The 20,601-nt window shown below is 36.6% G+C and overlaps 1 protein-coding gene across 1 annotated transcript in view; it reads right to left on the bottom strand.

The window, feature by feature from the left end:
- Window positions 1-810: 810 nt before the first annotated feature.
- The window catches only part of LOC127411503 (spermatogenesis-associated protein 17-like), a 51,112-nt gene continuing 31,321 nt past the window's right edge, over window positions 811-20,601 (bottom strand). Inside the window, exon 10 of the mRNA XM_051647138.1 lies at window positions 811-2,293. Within this exon, the coding sequence (XP_051503098.1) occupies window positions 2,213-2,293 (81 nt within the window). The 3' untranslated portion in view covers window positions 811-2,212. The remainder of the gene's footprint in view (window positions 2,294-20,601) is intronic.

Genomic DNA, 20,601 nt, shown 5'->3' with positions numbered 1-20,601 from the left:
ATTTTTTTTCCTGTCTCTACTCATTAGCAAGTTTTACCACACTTCTCCATTCTTCCCCTCCTCAGTGCCGTATCCTCTCCTGCATATGGCTTCACTCTGTTAAGAGGATGTCCCACCGTCAACGTGCCTCATTCTCTTCGGTGCATGTTGGCTGAGCTCCACTGCAGAGCCGAAGCCAAGACCTGTCTAGATAGCCCATCAAAAAGCACTCTATGTGAGCTCACACTCAGAGCTTTCCAATCTGTGAGATGGTGTTTCTATGAAGTTCTTCATGTCTGTGGACCTTTCGTTGTTATCTATAAAGGAATTTCTAATTAGTTGGGATGGTAATCAGCAGGGACCTGGCGATTAGATACTCTATGTCTACTCTTGATGTCATTTTTAGGTTGTTCTTCCATTCATTGCTACTGCTTTATTCCATGAACGGTCATAAATATGGCAGTTAAGAGGAAAAAGTCAGGTTACTGAAACTGAATTTTCAGTATGAATTTTTGCGATATTTTACTCCCTTTTTTATTTATCTTCATTGGTCTACAGTGCTTTGCACAACAAGTGCTGAACTTGCATTACTTCATTGCGGAGCCGTAGAAGGAGTGTAGAGCATAAGAACGCCAGTGTAAGTTTCAAATAAAAAAAATAGGTATCATTATTACACGAAAACCCTTATGGAGGATCCTTACAAATGTGACTTATATTCTAAGCATGTTTTGAATTTGCATTTTGGTCTCTTTTTTCAAAAATATTAAAGGAATAGTTCACTCAAAAATTAAAATTCTGTCATCAATCTATGTTGTTGAGAAGTTAAGGAGAATGACTGCCTTATTACCATTCACTTAATTTACAATGAAAGCAAGACATTCTGCCTAACATCTCCTTTTGTGTTCCACAGAAGAAAGAAATTCATATGGGTTTGGAGAAAAATTATGGTGGGCAATTTATGAAAATGTGAAAAATATCACTGCAATGTTAAACATGTAACAAAAAATATTGATTTATGGTGTTAGAATATAGATACAATATCTTTAGTTAAAATATCTACTACTTAGTTTCATTATATTCATATGGCATGGTATGCATTGTCATGTTGTTATAAATGGAGAAGCGTGCTTTTGAAACTCCTTCAAATATTACACAATCATCTCCCCCCCCATTGGCATGGTCAGGTATGTTGTTTTTTTAGCCAGGTGCTACATCATCACTTTACCATGTGAGTAAAACTGAATAATACATCATCATATTTCATGAACCATCAGAAAGGCCATCCTTCTCTTCTATGCCTAAGCATGTCAGTCTGGACAACACTGCATGCCTGAGCATCCAGTAGCCATAAGTGTGATGCTGTTTTTCTTGTGTGGGGTCAAATTTAGCATAAAAACAGGGAATAATCAGATCAGGGAACTAGGGCTTTTTCTAATCGCCCTGATGGAAAAGCATCGTTTTTTTTTGGAGGCAGGTGTCAGCAGCAGGGTGAGTTATTGTGAAGTGATGGACTACCACAGACCAGGAGCAATCAAAGTGATAGCCCTTGCATCTTCAAATTACTGCTGCCGGTGCCTCAAATTCATCAAAAGGGATGCTGGTGGCAGTGCCGGCCAGCGAGCTGTGTACAGTTGTAGGCCCGTCCACACACACACACACACACACACAAATACACAATAGAACAACACACTCAGAATTATTTGTGGAAATGAAACTTATGTAGCAGAGGACTGGATTGGTGCCTTGACCTTTTTCCCACTCACTGAAATTAAACAACATTTATTTTCGGTGGCAACAATGCATGGGAAATGTTTCAAAACAAGGCCTGATTCCGGGAGCAATGCGATGAGGTGGCTGCCTGCTCGGCCTGTATATGTTGATTGATGGAAGTGATGTAAGAATCCACTTGTGACATCTGGAAGTGCGTAAACTAATGGAGGAATTTCATTAGTCTCTTTTCCAGGATCAAAATTGTTGCTCTTGAGTTCTTTGAGTGAATTATTTCTTCAGCACCACAAGTATTGACTGCAGAAAGCAATTGTACATAATACAAAAAGCATGCAATTATGTTAAGAGGACAAGATGTTTTTAAGCTCTCGCAGAATTCGACATCAACTGTTTTCTTCGCCTCACCTCACCTTCGCACTTTCCGAACCAGACAAATAAATGCTGCATAATTGGATATAAAATTTCCATTTATTTACTGATTTTGTCTGTTTTCCACTCAGCTATCTCATACAATATTACCAGCATTGGAGTAGAGTCGTCCAAACTTGTCAAAGACGTGACAGGTGGTGAAGACCGTCTTGAAGGGCTGAAATGATAAGCACATTGATTGGATGTCAGCAGTTTAAAAAAATGGGTTAAACAGTCAACAGAGATGATGCAAAAATGATTTCAATTTTTCCATCTTGCTCCCTCACACACACACACATTCAAATAAAAGCACACTCATATCAGATTTAAAAGTAGTACATTCTGTCATAGACTTGGCTTGGCTGGTGATGCGTTTACACATTCTATAATAAAAGTGTAGTAGTGTTCTATAATAACAGAATGTACTAAACGTTGTGCATTGTATCCCTAAGTATATCAATGAGGAACAGCGTTAATTGTGTTCATATTCTGTGTCTTGATGAAAATCTTTAATGTAGTCAATATTCTGTCATGTCATATTCATAAATTTTAGTCATCACTAAAAATGTCAAAAGATTTACTCATTTAAACATCAAACATTCAAAAGATCAACATAAAATACAACATGTGAAAACTGTCCTTGTTGTGAAAACCTGAGCTACTGAAATATATGCATGGATATTAAATCAATAACCGGGCTGTGATATGATATATGATATTGCGATTCTTTGTTTACTGCATTGTGATTCAAAACTGTAATAATAGTTCACCCAAAAATGTTAATTCTGTCATTAATTCTGTTGCTCCAAACTCGTATGGCTTTCTTTCTCCCATGGAACACAAAAGGTGAATTTTTAAAAGTCTTCACATGCAGGGTTTATTTGAAATATAATGAGAGTGAAAAGTGACTCTGGTCTGTCAAGCTCAGAAAGGACAAAAAAAAAAATAATTAAAAAAAATAAAAACAGTAAAAAATTACTGATTCAACTCATTTAATTCATTATTCACTCTCAAATCGAATCAAATCAAATCAAATCAAATCAAATCAAATCATTAATAAAGAGCTTAAATCAAATATGGCGGGTGTAGTGGTTTTAGTTTTTAGTTTGTTTGTTTTTTTGTCATTTTTGGAGCTTGACAGACTGGAGTCATTATTTACTTTCATTATATGGCAAATAAACTCTGTGAACACTTTTAAAAGACATTCTGATGCTCCACTTTGCAAGTCATAGATGTTTGGTGTGAACTAGAAATGTCCGTATAAACCACATTTATAGCATAATACCCTTGTAATTACCAGTTTATAACTTAAAAATGTGTTCTCGTAAACCACCAAAACCCAAACCCAACACCCCCCCACCTTCTCCATTCCACTGACAACCACACTAACTTCACAGTAGCTACTGTGACTCGAATTGGCTCTTCATCACTGCTATAAAACATTTTCCAAGTCAGCCAGTTAATGATGAATAAATGAGCCACAACAAATTCTGCCCTCTTTTTTGCAGTACTGCACAAAAAAAAAAAAAAAAAAATTGCATCAGATATTTTTAGTTGGACTGGATTCAGCTTTTGCGTGTGGCCTAGTTGCTGCAGCCACTACAGTGCATGTCTTGCAGCGCCTCTCAAAGCAAGCTGGCTCTCAGTGACCCCATCTAGAGGCTGACCTGGTCAAAAACACAGCACCTTCGTTTCCAGAACGACTTAATATAAGATCATGTGAGGAGCACTGCTATGTTGAAATGGAAATAACAGGCATAAAGTAAGAATGGGAAGAGGAGTTTAGCAAGGACAAACTAATGTCATAGACTGGGGCGCTGACTGTTTCCCTCTGGCAGGCATGCATGTGATCCCTCTGTCAGTCAGCGTACGCCACCATGACAATCATTTGTGTGCCTTGGCCTGGGGAAAAGCTGCAGCCAGCTGTCCTTGTAAACAGCTCTAACTCCAACAACTGCATAAGACATGCAAAAGGACACGAAATTGTCTTGAAAGTGGAAAACAGATTCATTAAAAACAATCACTTAAAAAAAATAAAAAAATAAAAAATAAACTTCAGAAATGAGATTACTGAAACATACCTTTATTTCTGTCACCACAACAAGGCTTATTTCACCCAAAAATGAAAATGTTGTCATTATTTACTCCATCATATTCTTCCAAACCTGTATGATACTCTGTCTTGCACAAAAGGAGATGTTAGGCACTATGTTACCCTTAATCACCATTCTCTTTCCTCACATCTTTTTTTTTTTTATCCATTCAATGAAAGTAAATGGTGACTGAGGCTGTCATTCTGCCTAACATCTGTCCAACAGTGTCCCACGGAAGAGAGAAAGTCATACAGGTTTGGAAGAACATGAGGGTGATTGAATGTTTTTTTGGGTGAACTATTCCTGAACCCATGACTCAACGCATAATAAGATGACTAATGATTGTTAGAAATGTTGGTCTGTGTATAAAGTAAATATCTGTGCAAGAGCTGAACTAACCAGCTGGTTTAATATTAACACACTCTTAGAAAAAAACATTCCAAAACACTTGTGATGTTTTAAATTACCCAAATATAAACACAATTTAATTTTGAAATTGGGTATTTTAAATTCAAATATTGTTTTATTACAATTAAGCGAGTTACATAATTTAGAGCTTATCCTAATTAATAAAGGACAACATGAAGGGTAAGGCACGTGTTGTCAAATGGTGTAATTGCTGTATGTGTGGCCAAATGCTGCAAAGTATCCAACAGGCTGAGGTGTATTATTCAAAATTCAGTCTTATAAGATTATTATATATTTTCTTTTGAGTTAATCGAGTATGCGGTTTTTAAAACTTTTATTCCTGCATCTCAGAAAAAACTTATTTTTTATTCAGTTTTGATGGATCCAACAATCAGAATATTGTTAGAATGTATGACAAAACAACTATATAATAAATTAATCAATCAGTACTTGAACAGTTACTAACTAGTAATTATTCAGTTTGTGTTTTGTTTTTTTTTATTCAGAATTTTCTGTGTATTTTCAGCCTATATTCATTGTACCTTAACATGTATACCTCAACACCTTAATTCTGAACAAATATAGGTCTGGATTCAGAGGGACAGCTGTAGAGTGCAATGCAGCTACACTGGGATTTTTGGCAGATTTGTACTGTAAGATGGCATGACATTCGGTTTAAACACAGCCAGAAGGCACTGACACACATTTCGAAAGCCAAAGAGAGCTTAGAAAGAGAACAAAGAGTTATGGTATGGTCAGGTCAAGTCGATTTACCTGCTTAATTACAAGCACAAGGCATGAGAGAAATTTTTACATAGTTACTTTATTTGTTGGTACTTCATAGACATCACCAACTTTCAACATGTAATACAGTAGCTGCACTTGATGGGCAGGGATCATCACTGAGCATGTGTTATTTGTAGAACATTAAACAAATATATTAATATAGCTTCCTAAATTAAATATTTTTTTAGTAATCATATCATACTGTATTTATGAATATTACATACAAAATAATTTTGCCTACTGGTACTTGAGCAATAATCTCTCCACTCTTTCTATGACATCATTACTTTATAGTTACTAGTCAAATCAATACTAGATCAAGTCAATACAAGATTCCGGATTTGATTTTATACAAACTCGATTCACATAACAAAATATTTGAGTATTACATTTTTGTTTAATATTTACAACAACAAAAAATTCAAAATTCCAATATCAGGTATTTCGGAATTCTAGTACCTACTCAAATCCCTGCTTTTATCATGTAACAACAAATTTCCTTAATTGCTTAAGTTAGACTCTAAGTACCCTCACAGTCTTTGTGGGTTTACAAAATGAATCTCTCCACTAACTGATCTTCTATTTGTCACTTTAGCCAGTTCTCCTAAAATAGCTTTAGTCCATGTTCTTTGTTATCTTTCACCTCAGATTGTGCTTCATTTAAAAGCTACGTAACAGAGGTGGCACAACAGCTGACTTCATATAAACACTCAGGGCACTTAGACACTTTTTAGCCTGTGGAACCCATATTTTAAGCAAGCATTTGTTGCCTCTCTCTACAACATTGCCCAATAAAAACAGACAAGAGATAAAAAAATATGAGATTGATTTATTTGCTCCAATGTTCTTGGAATGAAGCTCCCCCACAACTGAAACCAATTAGTGCAGCTAGCACTTGTAGTGCAGAAGGTAGGTCAGGCTGGAGTAATAAAAAAGTATTGACTTTTCTCTGACTGTAAGCAGCCTGAAAGGGGTGCCGCGGCCTTGTCGTACATGAAAAGAGCTCCATTAATTTCACTTATTTCAAGAAGGGCCCCTGTCAAGTCCTAATGTGTCCAATGCACTTTTCGCATTCATACATGCTGACATCTTAGCCAGGCCTCAGTCGAAATGAGTTTACATTATTTTAGCTAGTGAGAAGTTGACGGCGTAATTCCCACTGCTCAGCTCTACACAGGCCAGTTGGGAAATGGCAGAGGACTCTTTCATACATGGCTACTCCTGACTCACACTGAGGGAAGCAACTAGACTTTACACTTCCATTTGACTGCTCAAAAGTAAATTTCTTTGTTAACATTTAGAATGTTATTCTTTGTTAGGGGCTGTTCACACCAAATGGGTTTTCAGATCCACACGTGCTGTTTTCCTATGTAAACATGCACTAAACGGTAAGCGCAACTTTATCTAGAGCAGTTTTGGTACGCAGTATTGCACTACTACATTCTACATTCAAAAAATAATTCACCCAAAAATGAAAATTCTCCCATCATTTACTCACCCTCATACTATCCCAGATGTGTATGACTTTCTTTCTTTTGCTGAATACAAATCAAGATTTTCAGAAGAATATTTCAGCTCTGTAGGTCCTCACAATGCAAGTGAATAGGTACCAAAATTTTTAAGCATTTAATTTTTACGAAAATATTTATGAAAGCTATAATTGTGACATCACACTGTTCACAATTCTGTATATTGAACAATTAAGTAGCTGCAAATCACAAACATGATATAATCAAGTTATTTCAGGTGACACAACCTCAGTATATCTCAATCAGTAAGCATACATACAAACAGAGATATACACAGGCAATTTTGGTAAGATTAACTGACAAAACCAAAATGATGTAGTTTTCACATAATTATGCATGGCAAAAGTAATCCTTTTGCCTCTGTTGAAGAGACCTAGTGCATGCCATCTAAATGAGATTTCTTCTGAACTGCAACAAGTTATTACCTGCAAGGGTCTCATGTAATTGGCACGTGAGCACAAATCCCTGTCCTTGGAAGCTAACGTACAGGCATACTGATTTCATTCATTTAATCATGCTGTGAAGAGAGAAATATCTTCAATTCAAACTATACAAAAACACAATTACTTTCAAGCAATTGCACTAGCTATAGAACAAATGAAATGCAAAAGTGTCTGTTTTCATTGTCAGAATGACAGAGGAAAACCAGCTTGTATTTGAATAAACATGCATAGAGGAAAACAGAGGAGAATGTGTAGAGAGAGTTGAACTATTGTGATGTTGTGGTATGTTTAATAGATCTTTTCTCACTTGCCCTACAATAGAATGCGTGTTTGCATTGTCCTTTTACTCTTTCTGTTCTAAACAAAAGTCTAAAAGTTTTCATGTTTGAAAGAGGGTGCGGATTTCAGTAGCATAAAAATTCAGCATCTCAAACTGAGATTGTGATATGTATATCTATATACTGTATATATAAAGTAGGGATGCACCGATTCGATACCTGGAATGGTATCGGCTCCGATACTGACTTTTTTATACGGATCGGGTATCGGTTCGACGAGCCCGATCTAAATCCGATACCGTGTGTTAGTCATGTTCGTTACTGTCAAGCTAAAAAAAATGACATAAAAAACCATTAAAACACAATTAAAGTAGTTCATATGACTCGTGCATTTTATTCAAAGCAACTTAAAGACGTGCGATAGCTCTGTGAATCACAAAAGGCTGTGTTTATTAAGTAAATATATAATATGCATATGCAGCGCCAGCGCCAGCGTGTTATTGAATGCCGCTGCTCTGATTACACTCTCGCGGCTATTTTTAGCCTTCACGTGGTGCGCAATATTTGAGCGCTGCTCAAGAACAGCATCTCAGATGTAGATGCTCAATAGTTTGGTTCACTTATAATATGCATTTAGAACGTGCATTTTTACCAGAATTTGAATAAGAAGTGAATTAATCTACTGTGAACTTGCCTAAAAACAGACACATACAGGACTTCCTGGAGAGTTCAGAATGTCAAAATAAAGCGTGAGGGGTTTAAAAGTTAAAGGTGTCACGGAGAGACTCACGGAGGCAGAGATATAAACTCAGTAGCAGGGTTTATTGAACAGATGATTGAAAAAGTGATGTAAATATTGTGAGTAAATCCAGTTGAGCAGAGTGGCAAACAGCAGGTGAGTAATATCCAGACAGGTTATAGACACGATGAACAGATAACTCACAACAGTCTTATGATACTTGCAGGCATCTAATGAAGACACAGGGATGTTTGACTTAGTAGAAAGGTCTGGAGTCTCAGAGATACTATCGATGAGAACAGACAAAGAGTGTGTGTGAAAGCAGGGTATATACACGCAGTCCTTGATTAGCCACTAATGATGTGCAGGTGCTTGTAATCAGAACTCAGGGGAGAGTGAGCGCTGACGGTTGAAAAAAAATTGCAAAAAAAATTCTACTGGTGACTTATACTGAAATTATTGTTAATTTTGCTGCTACATTATCCAGTATATTAGTTAACAATAAAGTTTCTTAATAAGCTATACATTTGTTTCTTTACATATTAAAGAGTACACACAATTAGTTCCATACAATAATGTAAAGATATTCTAAACTGATTATGCAAAAAAAAAACAACAAAAAAAAAAAAAAAAAAAAAAAAAAAACAACAACACTGGTATTGGATCGGGATTGGTATCGGCCAATACTGAGATTTCCAATATCGGAATCGGATCGGAAGAGAAAAAGTGGTATCGGTGCATCCCTAATATGAAGTAATTGTATTTCAACTCAAATACTAGAAAAAAGATTCATAATTCAGGCTCATTGCATTGTATAAAAAGCAAGTAAATAAGTAACAGGAAAAATACACATCTACTGTACTATACAACAACATCTGATTTATCAAAACATAATGTTTCATATTATATTTCTTAACTTTTATTCATGACTGAAATTGCTCAAAGGTACAATATTAACTTTCTTAATGCTTAATGCTTCTAAATGGCAAAGGCCATCTCAAATCAATTGCAACAATTTATATTTATTTACTATTTATATGAATGCCGATAAAAAAGGAAATGCTGACATAATAGAAGGTGTAAAGTTAATTGATACATACGTATGTAACAAAAAAAGTGAGAGGCATGTCAGGTGAATTGTTTATTACGTGGCAAATGAAGGGGCCGAGGGATTTTATATCCCTATAAAATGGATATAGTGAATCACCCAGAGGCTCTTGGTCACTAATGTAGTACAGTCTGGGATATGAGCATATGTGTGTGTATGTGTGTGCGCATAATAGAAACACTCACATGCCATTTCCTATCCTGGAGTCAAAGCAGGTTGTCCTACTTTCATATTACTTATTTATTGCTCATTATGAATATCATTCGCATTTAAACACACCTCATATATCACACATATCAACGTGATGCATTATTCCACCAATGATTAACAAGAGGAGCCACTAACAAAGGATCATTTTAGGCAAAATATTCCAGTTGCCACCGGAATGTGCTACAACAATAATTAAAAAGAAAAAACTCTGCTCCAGTTGTGCTTAGAGGCAATATTTGGGGAGATGGGGTGGGGGGCTAGAAGAGTGGGTTTGGAAAAGCAATTACTGAAGCAACATTAAAATAGAAGAGAGGGAAAATAACTGTAGGACCAGGCTGTGTGGTGGTATTCTGGCGCTAAGATATATCAGTTTAAAAACCTGACTGATGAAAGTCTAATGCAAGGTGATGGACAGCCTTTGTCCGCCAAGGCAATGCCACTGCCTACACTTTATTAGCCACTGTAATTAGCCCTGGTGCTTCAATTTGTTAGCATTGGTGGTGATAATGCAAACATCAAAACACAGGGCTTCCTACTCTGTGGCCACCGAACAGCCTGATGAAGGGTCATTCTTGTCAAGGGGCTATTAGCTACTGCACTAATTACAGAGAAGAGGGAAAATCGAGAAATCCGTGCCTCTCTGTCTGTCTGCATCACTCCTGATCCTCAACAGGGCTGACAACACACCGCTGTGGACCGCCACTTCATATCTTAAAAAGCTCAAATCACTGTAATGCAACTTTTCAATGATTCCATTTAAATAAAGGATAAAAAAGAGCTAGAGCAACAGTAAGAGCTTGGAAATATATTTCTGCAGCAACAGTAACAATTTGCTTATAAAATGGATAAATCTGACTCTAAATTCTGTTTGGACGAGCAGAATTCAAAGCCGTTGTAAAATTAATATACAGTGGTGTGAAAAAGTGTTTGCCCCCTTCCTGATTTCTTATTTTTTTGCATGTCTGTCACACTTAAATGTTTCAGATCATCAAACAAGTTTAAATATTAGTCAAAGATAACACAAGTAAACACAAAATGCAGTTTTTAAATGAAGGTTGTTATTATTAAGGGAAAACAAAATCCAAACCTACATGGCCCTGTGTGAAAAAGTGATTGCCCCCTAAACCTAATAACTGGTTGGGCCACCCTTAGCAGCAACAACTGCAATCAAGCGTTTGCGATAACTTGCAATGAGTCTTTTACAGCGCTGTGGAGGAATTTTGGCCCACTCATCTTTGCAGAATTGTTGTAATTCAGCCACATTGGAGGGTTTTTGAGCATGAACTGCCTTTTTAAGGTCATGCCACAGCATCTCAGTAGGATTCAGGTCAGGACTTTGACTAGGCCACTCCAAAGTCTTCATTTTGTTTTTCTTCAGCCATTCAGAGGTGGACTTGCTGGTGTGTTTTGGATCATTGTCCTGCTGCAGAACCCAAGTTCGCTTCAGCTTGAGGTCACGAACAGATGGCCGGACATTCTCCTCAGGATTTTTTGGTAGACAGCAGAATTCATGGTTCCATTTATCACAGCAAGTCTTCCAGGTCCTGAAGCAGCAAAACAGCCCCAGACCATCACACTACCACCACCATATTTTACTGTTGGTATGATGTTCTTTTTCTGAAATGCGGTGTTACTTTTACGCCAGATGTAATGGGACACACACCTTCCAAAAAGTTCAACTTTTGTCTCGTCAGTCCACAGAGTATTTTCCCAAAAGTCTTGGGGATCATCAAGATGTTTTCTGGTAAAAATGAGACGAGCCTTAATGTTCTTTTTGCTCAGCAGTGGTTTTCGTCTTGGAACTCTGCCATGCAGGCCATTTTTGCCCAGTCTCTTTCTTATGGTGGAGTCATGAACACTGACCTTAACTGAGGCAAGTGAGGCCTGCAGTTCTTTGGATGTTGTTGTGGGGTCTTTTTTGACCTCTTGGATGAGTCGTTGCTGCACTCTTGGGGTAATTTTGGTCGGCCGGCCACTCCTGGGAAGGTTCACCACTGTTCCATGTTTTCGCCATTTGTGGATAATGGCTCTCACTGTGGTTCTCTGGAGTCCCAAAGCTTTAGAAATGGCTTTATAACCTTTTCCAGACTGATAGATCTCAATTACTTTCTTTCTCATTTGTTCCTGAATTTCTTTGGATCTCGGCATAATGTCTAGCTTTTGAAGATCTTTTGGTCTACTTCACTTTGTCAGGCAGGTCCTATTTAAGTGATTTCTTGATTGAGAACAGGCGTGGCAGTAATCAGGCCTGGGTGTGGCTAGAGAAATTGAACTCAGGTGTGATAAACCACAGTTAAGTTATGTTTTAACAGGTGGGGCAAACACTTTTTCACACAGGGCCATGTAGGTTTGGATTTTGTTTTCCCTTAATAATAACAACCTTCATTTAAAAACTGCATTTTGTGTTTACTTGTGTTATCTTTGACTAATATTTAAACTTGTTTGATGATCTGAAACATTTAAGTGTGACAAACATGCAAAAAAATAAGAAATCAGGAAGGGGGCAAACACTTTTTCACACCACTGTAAATCCACATCTGTGGCCGCACATTCTATATCAGGGGTTGGCAACATTTTTGACATGGCGTGACATTTTTTATTTTCCTGGTCAATGACTGTGACCATAGTTTAAGGAGGGTGTACCTATATGCTGGGTTGGAAATATCAAGGATTAATAGTGGTGTTTTCCTTATTACATCACGTGTTGTTCTGAAAACAAAAAGAAACAAATTAAACACAGAATGTAAAGTGGGCATGTTGTAGAAGCAGTGGTGTAGTGGTGTCTGAAAAGGTGGTCATACTGTGAATTTATGAAAGACCCCCCATAAATGAAAAAAAAAAAAAAAAAAAAAAAAACACATATACCTGATCTCTAAAATTCATTTACATTTATATTCAGTACATGTGTAAAAAGTGTAAGAAATTATTTATATTTTCCATAAAAATAATTTTAAAAAGAATACTGTTGTAATTATAGTCCCACATAAACTTACAAAATGTATATCAGGGTAAGTTTTTTGCTGGCATGGTGTAGCAGACTACAATACTAAGAACAATGGTATGATAACTTGATGTTAAATATGTATTTAAATTAATAGGTGTCATTAATGTTCCTTTTATTAGGCTACTATGAAAATTGTTAATACTTTTTTTACTCTAACTAATAAACTAATTCATAATACGCAATAAACTGTTAGGCATTGTAGCTAATATGAGTGTAGTAATGTTCACGTTAACACATTATCTTATATTACCATATATAGTCTACATAAAAATGAATGGATATTTGTTTTATTTATGCACTATTATGTGCTTTTCTGTGTATAGTTCAATTGTTGTCCTACTTAGAAATATAAATTGAAATGATTTGATATCATGAGAAAATGCATCACCAACAGCAGTAAAAGGCAAAAAATAAAAAATAGCATTGTTTTCCTACTTAGAAATATAAACTGAAATGATTTGATATCATGAGAAAAAGGCATCACCGACAACAGTAAAAGGCAAAAACTAGTAGGGGTACAATAACATGCAATATTTCCACAAAGTTTAATTGCAGAAGTTACATTTAATATATATATATATATATATATATATATATATATATATATATATATATATATATACAGTGCATCCGGAAAGTATTCACAGCGCTTCACTTTTTCCACATTTTGTTATGTTACAGCCTTATTCCAAAATGGATTAAATTCATTATTTTCCTCAAAATTCTACAAACAATACCCCATAATGATAACGTGAAAGAAGTTTGTTTGAAATCTTTGCAAATTTATTAAAAGAAAAAAAAAAAAAAAAAAAAATCACATGTACGTAAGTATTCACAGCCTTTGCTTAATACTTTGTTGAAGCACCTTTGGCACCAATTACAGCCTCAAGTCTTTTTGAGTATGATGCTACAAGCTTGGCACACCTATTTTTGGGCAGTTTCTCCCATTCTTCTTTGCAGGACCTCTCAAGCTCCATCAGGTTGGATTGGGAGCGTCGGTGCACTGCCATTTTCAGATCTCTCCATAGATGTTCAATTGGGTTCAAATCTGGGCTCTGGCTGGGCCACTCAAGGACATTCACAGAGTTGTCCCGTAGCCACTCCTTTGTTATCTTGGCTGTGTGCTTAGGGTCGTTGTCCTGTTGGAAGATGAACCTTCGCACCAGTCTGAGGTCCAGAGTGCTCTGGAGCAGGTTTTCATCAAGGAAGTCTCTGTACATTGCTTCATTCATCTTTCCCTCGATCCTGACTAGTCTCCCAGTTCCTGCCACTGAAAAACATCCCCACAGCATGATGCTGCCACCACCATGCTTCACTGAAGGGATGGTATTAGCCAGGTGATGAGCGGTGCCTGGTTTCCTCCAGACATGACGCTTGCCATTCAGGCCAAAGAGTTCAATCTTTGTTTCTCATGGTCTGAGTCCTTCAGGTGCCTTTTGGCAAACTCCAGGCGGCTGTTATGTGCCTTTTACTGAGGAGTGGCTTCCGTCTGGCCACTCTGCCAAACAGGCCTGATTGGTGGAGTGCTGCAGAGATGGTTGTTCTTCTAGAAGGTTCTCCTCTCTCCACAGAGAAACGCTGGAGCTCTGTCAGAGTGACCATCGGGTTCTTGGTCACCTCCCTGACTAAGGCCCTTCTCCTCCGATCGCTCAGTTTGGCCAGGCGGCCAGCTCTAGGAAGAGTCTTGGTGGTTCCAAACTTCTTCCATTTACGGATGATGGAGGCCACTGTGCTCATTGGGACCTTCAATGCTGCAGACATTTTTCTGTACCCTTCCCCAGATCTGTGCCTCGATACAATCCTGTCTCGGAGGTCTACAGACAATTCCTTGGACTTCATGGCTTGGTTTGTGCTCTGACATGCACTGTTAACTGTGGGACCATATACAGACAGGTGTGTGCCTTTCCAAATCATGTCCAATCAACCGAATTTACCACAGGTGGTCTCCAATCAAGTTGTAGAAACATCTCAAGGATGATCAGTGGAAACAGGATGCACCTGAGCTCAATTTTGAGTGTCATGGCAAAGGCTGTGAATACTTGTGTACGTGATTTTTTTTTTTCGTTTTTTATTTTTAATAAATTTGCAAAGATTTCAAACAAACTTCTTTCATGTTGTCATTATGGGATATTGTTTGTAGAATTTTGAGGAAAATAATGAATTTAATCAATTTTGGAATAAGGCTGTAACATAACAAAATTTGGAAAAAGTGAAGCGCTGTGAATACTTTCCGGATGCACTGTGTATATATATATATATATATATATATATATATACACTGGCGGCCAAAAGTTTGGAATAATGAGACTTATCACAAACTGATCACAAAGTATAGTCAGGACATTACTGATGTAAAAAACAGCACCATCACTATTTGAAAAAAGTCATTTTTGATCAAATCTAGACAGGCCCCATTTCCAGCAGCCATCACTCCAACATCTTATCCTTGAGTAATCATGCTAAATTGCTAATTTGATACTAGAAAATCGCTTGCCATTGTATCAAACACAGTTGAAAGATATTTGGTTCATTAAATTAAGCTTAACATTGTCTTTGTTTTTGAGTTGCCAGAGTATGCAATAGACTGGCAAGTCTTAAGGTCAATATTAGGTCAAAAATGGCAAATAAGAAACAGCTTTCTCTAGAAACTCATAAATTCAATGCACATAGACTTGAGGTAATTGAAGGCTATAGTTCTTTAATTGCTTGAAATTGCTCACATAAAAAAACCCACCAATTCACTATCTCAAAAATTAGAATACATCATAAGACCAATAAAAAAAACTTTTAGTGAATTGTTGGCCTTACTGGAAAGTATGTTCATTTACTGTTTATGTACTTCAATACTTGACAGAGGCTCTTTTACTTTATTTACTGGCTCTAATTCAGCATGGACATGGAAGTGATCAGTTTGTGGCACGGCCGAGATGGTATGGAAGCCCAAGTTTCTTTGACAGTGGCCTTCAGCTACATCAGCATTTTTGGTCTCTAGTTTCGCATTTTCCTTTGACAATGACACCTCACAGATCCTCTATAGGGTTCAGCGTCTGTTGAGTTCTACTGGCCAGTCAAGCACACCAGCACCATGGTCATTTAACCAACTTTAGAGATGACTTTTGGCAGTGTGGTGCAGGTGCCAAATCCTGCTGGAAGAATGCAAAGAAAAAGTCACTTTTGAAACATAAAAACAAAAAGAAAAGGTTAGAGTGAGCAAAGAAACACAGACATTGGACAACAGATAATTGGAAAAGAGTGTTATGGATCTTAACCCCATTGAGCTTTTGTGGGATCAGCTAGACTGTAAGGTGCGTGAGAAGTGCCCGACAAGACAGCCACATCTATGGCAAGTGCTACAGAAAGTGTGGGGTGAAATGTCACCTGAGAATCTGGACAAACTGACAGCTAGAATATCAAGGATCTGCAAAGCTGTCATTGCTGCACATGGAGGATTTTTTGATGAGAACCCTTTTAAGTAGTTTAAGAGGTTCTGAAATTTTTTTTCAAATTGTAATAGTAATTTTTCACATTATTAATGTCCTGACTATATATATATATATATATATATATTTATTTTAACGTTTACCAGGGAAATAAATTTACAGCGCAAATTATGGTTACTCCAGGGATGCTTGTGCATCAGACGCTGGAAATGTCCTGCCCGTTACTGAAACGGAAAATATTATTGGTCAGCCTATACCCAATCATGTCTGAAATTAACGTTCGGATTGGTGGATCAGCTTAGTCGGACTGTCTGTCTTGCCACTGCCATCAGTTGCACTCCCGCCTCCCGCAGCTCCATGCATGTTTAGAGAGAATCTATATATATATACACAATTCACTCAACGGTGCTGCGGCATCATGTTAGTAGAAAAGTTCCGGGTCAAAAGACTACTTGTTGTTCTGGCGGCCATACCTATCACTTATTTCAGGTGGGCATATGCAAAATCCTAAGAAAGATAGGTGGGCATACGGCATATGCCCTAGTCTAAACTACTGTCAAAAGCTGTTTCTCTGATTTTCTATCATTACCTCTACAAGGCACTGATCCCTCTGAACGAGACTTGTGATGGCGCAAGCGCTTGTCTGCTTGTGTCTTTCAGCATGCATGTTAAGATGAGCGGAAGAAGAAATAATTCCCATCCTGCACAAGTATTTGCTAATATAGCCTAATCCTTTTTATTTCACTTTGAAGCTTGTGATTATTGTTCATATTCATGGTAACCAAATAATAATATCCCTAGTTTCATTTTTGATTTTTTTTAGAATTAATATTTTTGTGATGATCGATATTTTTGATACAGCATCAGTATCGGAAGTATCGATACTTGAGGCTCGATCTGTCCATCCCTAACGCGAATGGCTTGCATGTGCTGCACAAGTCTGTTGGGCATACTGCAGTCTTGTCACATTTGAACTTTTTGTATAGCCACCCATTCAGCTTATGAAAACATATTGCATGATCATGAGGAAGGATTACATCAAGATGTAGACTGGAATGCAGGTGTGGAATTTATATAAATAAAATAGTCTACTCCTCTCTCGCCATTGCTGGCATGCCAGTGATTACCCTTCCGCATGCCATAGGTTGCCGACCCCTGTTCTATATTAATGCGCTAAGTGGCTACAATGGTTGGCAAATGCAAACTTCTACAGTTAGGATACTAAACAACTTGGCGGAAGAATGTTTTTTTCTGCTTATTTTTTGACAAATGCAACTTTTCATTGAACATTGGTATTGGTGTTACCACTGTATGCCACTCAAGTGCGTTACAGTGATTTTATCATGGGTAAGGACGTTTTAAGCACACATGGTAAAATAAAATGTAACGCACACCCTCTTGTGGCTTATTGCTTCATTAGTTCTGGAGGAGTTTGTTTTGCTTTTAATGGACTTTGGATAAAAGGGGAAAAGAAAATCTCAGAGAATCTTTTAAAAACGACCCAGATTCAAATATCAGAGGCACAGTTATGTATGTATGTCATTAGTTATGTATCCAAGCATGTCCAAAGCCTCTGCAATCCTTCCTGCATCACTTCCTTTCATATCGACAATTGAGATAAATCACCAAGCACTGCTTTTAGGTTAAGACATGTTAATCTGGGAAATAACACATCTCAAGGTGTGGGTCCTGTGAGGGGTGGGGTGAAGTAATGAACAAAGAAGAAAGGCAAAAAAGAATGGGAATAATTTAATCAGAAATGCACTTGAAAATTACCATATCCATCATTATCTTCATGTGAGTCAATGCAAGGGAAAAAAGTAAGGGGCTTTGGAGATTTATTAAAAAAACTGGCCCATGTGCGACATGTTTCTCATTGATATCCGTCAAAGGTAGGCAAACGTGGAACATTTATCAAGCCACAGACAAATGACACTGGGTTACTAGTTAGACAGTGTAATAAGTGCCATCTAATTTTCTCTTTAGAATCAATTTATGTTTCGAAGCTCGGGATCGTCATCAAGGGACAAAGCTTTTTCTGTGAGAAATTAAAGTTAAAATAGTTAGAAAGATCAAAACAAAAGTATTTATCACCTAACATACTGATTGCAAAACACCTTTTCAGGCCTCTTCCTAATGTTATTTGTTTCAGGGAAATATCGAACTATGAACAGTGTAATATTCTTTTATGTGTGAAAGGAAATGTAAGATATAGTTGATTATAATTACATTATTATGCACTGAAAAAATATTTTTTTTGGTCTTTTTATTGTTTTGCTACATTTTATGAATGAATGAAATACCAAGATATGTTGGAGTAGGGTATTGATGGGCCTGTATAATGTTTTAAATTGTTATATTTATTGTAAACATGTTTTTATCTTTGATGTTTCTGTTTTGCTATCTATCTATCTATCTGTCTATCTATCTATCTCTCTCTCTGTCTATCTGTACTATTATACATGTAACTACTTATATTTAATATTACTTATGAAATATATATTATTTAATAGTTTAATGTAATTTTGGGAAATACATTAGGTACATTGTACCTATTCTTTCTTTGTGCTTATGTAGGATTTATTTTCTTACATAAATCTACATATGAATCTGCATATTTCTTAAAGCATTTTTTTCCCCCCAGTGGTTCATAATGAAAAGTTTTAAAGTACTCAACACAAGATAAAAATTGTTATGTTATAAGGAGATGCAAAATCCACCACTGTAAAATAACTGTTTGTTTAAATCTACTATAAAATTTGAACACATTGAGAGTTTCGTCATCTTAACACACCCAATTCTCATGGGAACATCAGTGCCTCTAGCGCCTGGGTCTCTGTGTGACACAGGTTAAGTGGAGGGCATCTTTTGGAGTACATTACTCTCTTAGAACTCTAATGCATTCTGATTAATCAAAAAGAGCTGAGCAGTTGAACTCTTTAGAGAAGTAGGTAAATAAATAAATAAACAAACAAAATAATTAGACAAGCAAAACGTACCCAGCACCCCCCAGTGATAGAGGAATGGATGGGCTCCTTGATGATGAGATGGGGGAGAGAATGAGAAAGTCCCTCCAGATAACTCATCAAACTTGTGTTGAGGGGGAAAGAATAATCCATTCAAAGCAGAAATGCTGTTTTTATGCTGCCTGTGCTAGTTACATTAATTACTGACATTAAGGCAGATTTGCTATGGGTTAATGAGGGTATAGATGCCACCAGATCAAAAGCAAGAATACCACGACCAAAAACCAGTAATTTAAATCATGTTCATGGAAAGATTCTTGCTTCATTATTTGTATTCTATTCCTGGTTGGTAAATATTGAATGTATTTTAACAGAATTTCAGTAGTGTTTTAATTATTTTAAATATGCTCATATTATATTCATTTTGAATATTATATAACAACCCATTTTTTTTTTCAGCATCAGGATTTTAACATTAAAATGTATATATTTATATATATGGGAAAATGAAAGTATGTTTAAGTGCTGTAACTGTTCAGCACTTCTTTTTCACCACTTCCATGCCATAATCATCCTTTTGCCTTTATTTGTTTACTTCTGGTCCTGCAGTGTGGCAAATTAATTTAGAAAAATACAAATATAATCTTTCAATTAATATGAGGTCATGAAACTGCATGCACAATAATTATATTCTACATAATACATTTTAGGACAATATTAAATTAATAACCAGCAATTTTAGAAAACAGACCCCATTTAGATTATGCCAGTATATTTAAATAGTATTTCTATCCAAGTTTCCAATGGGAACTCGTGATACATTTGTGTATTTCACAGTTCATGATGAAGACAGTCACACAATAGGAAACATTTGAAATTGTTAATTAATTAAAACTGATCATTTGAACAGATTATTTTATGTTAAATCCGTCTTCTGTGCTAATCAATTGCTGAAAATACAAGAGAACAAATTACTGGTCTTTTCTTTTAAGGATAGTAAAATGACACTCTCATCAGTCCATATTTCTAAATATGTGTATCTTTGTATATGAGTATGACAGTGTGATCCTGTGGTAAATCTCCTCTGGGAAGGGAATCACCCCTAAGGCTAAGGGGTTGCCTCCTGTTTAGCTATGGATCAGTGATAATCCTTAATATGGTGTCCTCTGCCACATCAATTATGTTGATCATAGGCACGCCCGTTATGCTGAGTCTTCATTACCATCAGACTCAGACCATCATGGTATAAATCAAGGCATACTGGGCTACTTTCCAAAAGAATCAGAGAGAAGCACCATGGACAATGTCTTTTTAACTTGAGAAGTATTAAGAAATGGCATAGATAAGGTCAATCTAGACAGGGAAGATCTGATCTAAATTAGAACTTTTCCATACAATGAAAGTGAATGTTGACTAAGGCTGCCAGTCCCTAACATTCTGTCTAACATCTCATTTTGTGTTCCACAAAAAAATAAAATAAAT

The sequence above is a fragment of the Myxocyprinus asiaticus genome, chromosome 20, assembly GCF_019703515.2.
Source record: "Myxocyprinus asiaticus isolate MX2 ecotype Aquarium Trade chromosome 20, UBuf_Myxa_2, whole genome shotgun sequence".
In the NCBI taxonomy this organism is placed as follows: domain Eukaryota; kingdom Metazoa; phylum Chordata; class Actinopteri; order Cypriniformes; family Catostomidae; genus Myxocyprinus; species Myxocyprinus asiaticus.
Note: the sequence above shows the minus strand (reverse complement) of the source record. Positions and strands in the feature narration are given on the sequence as shown.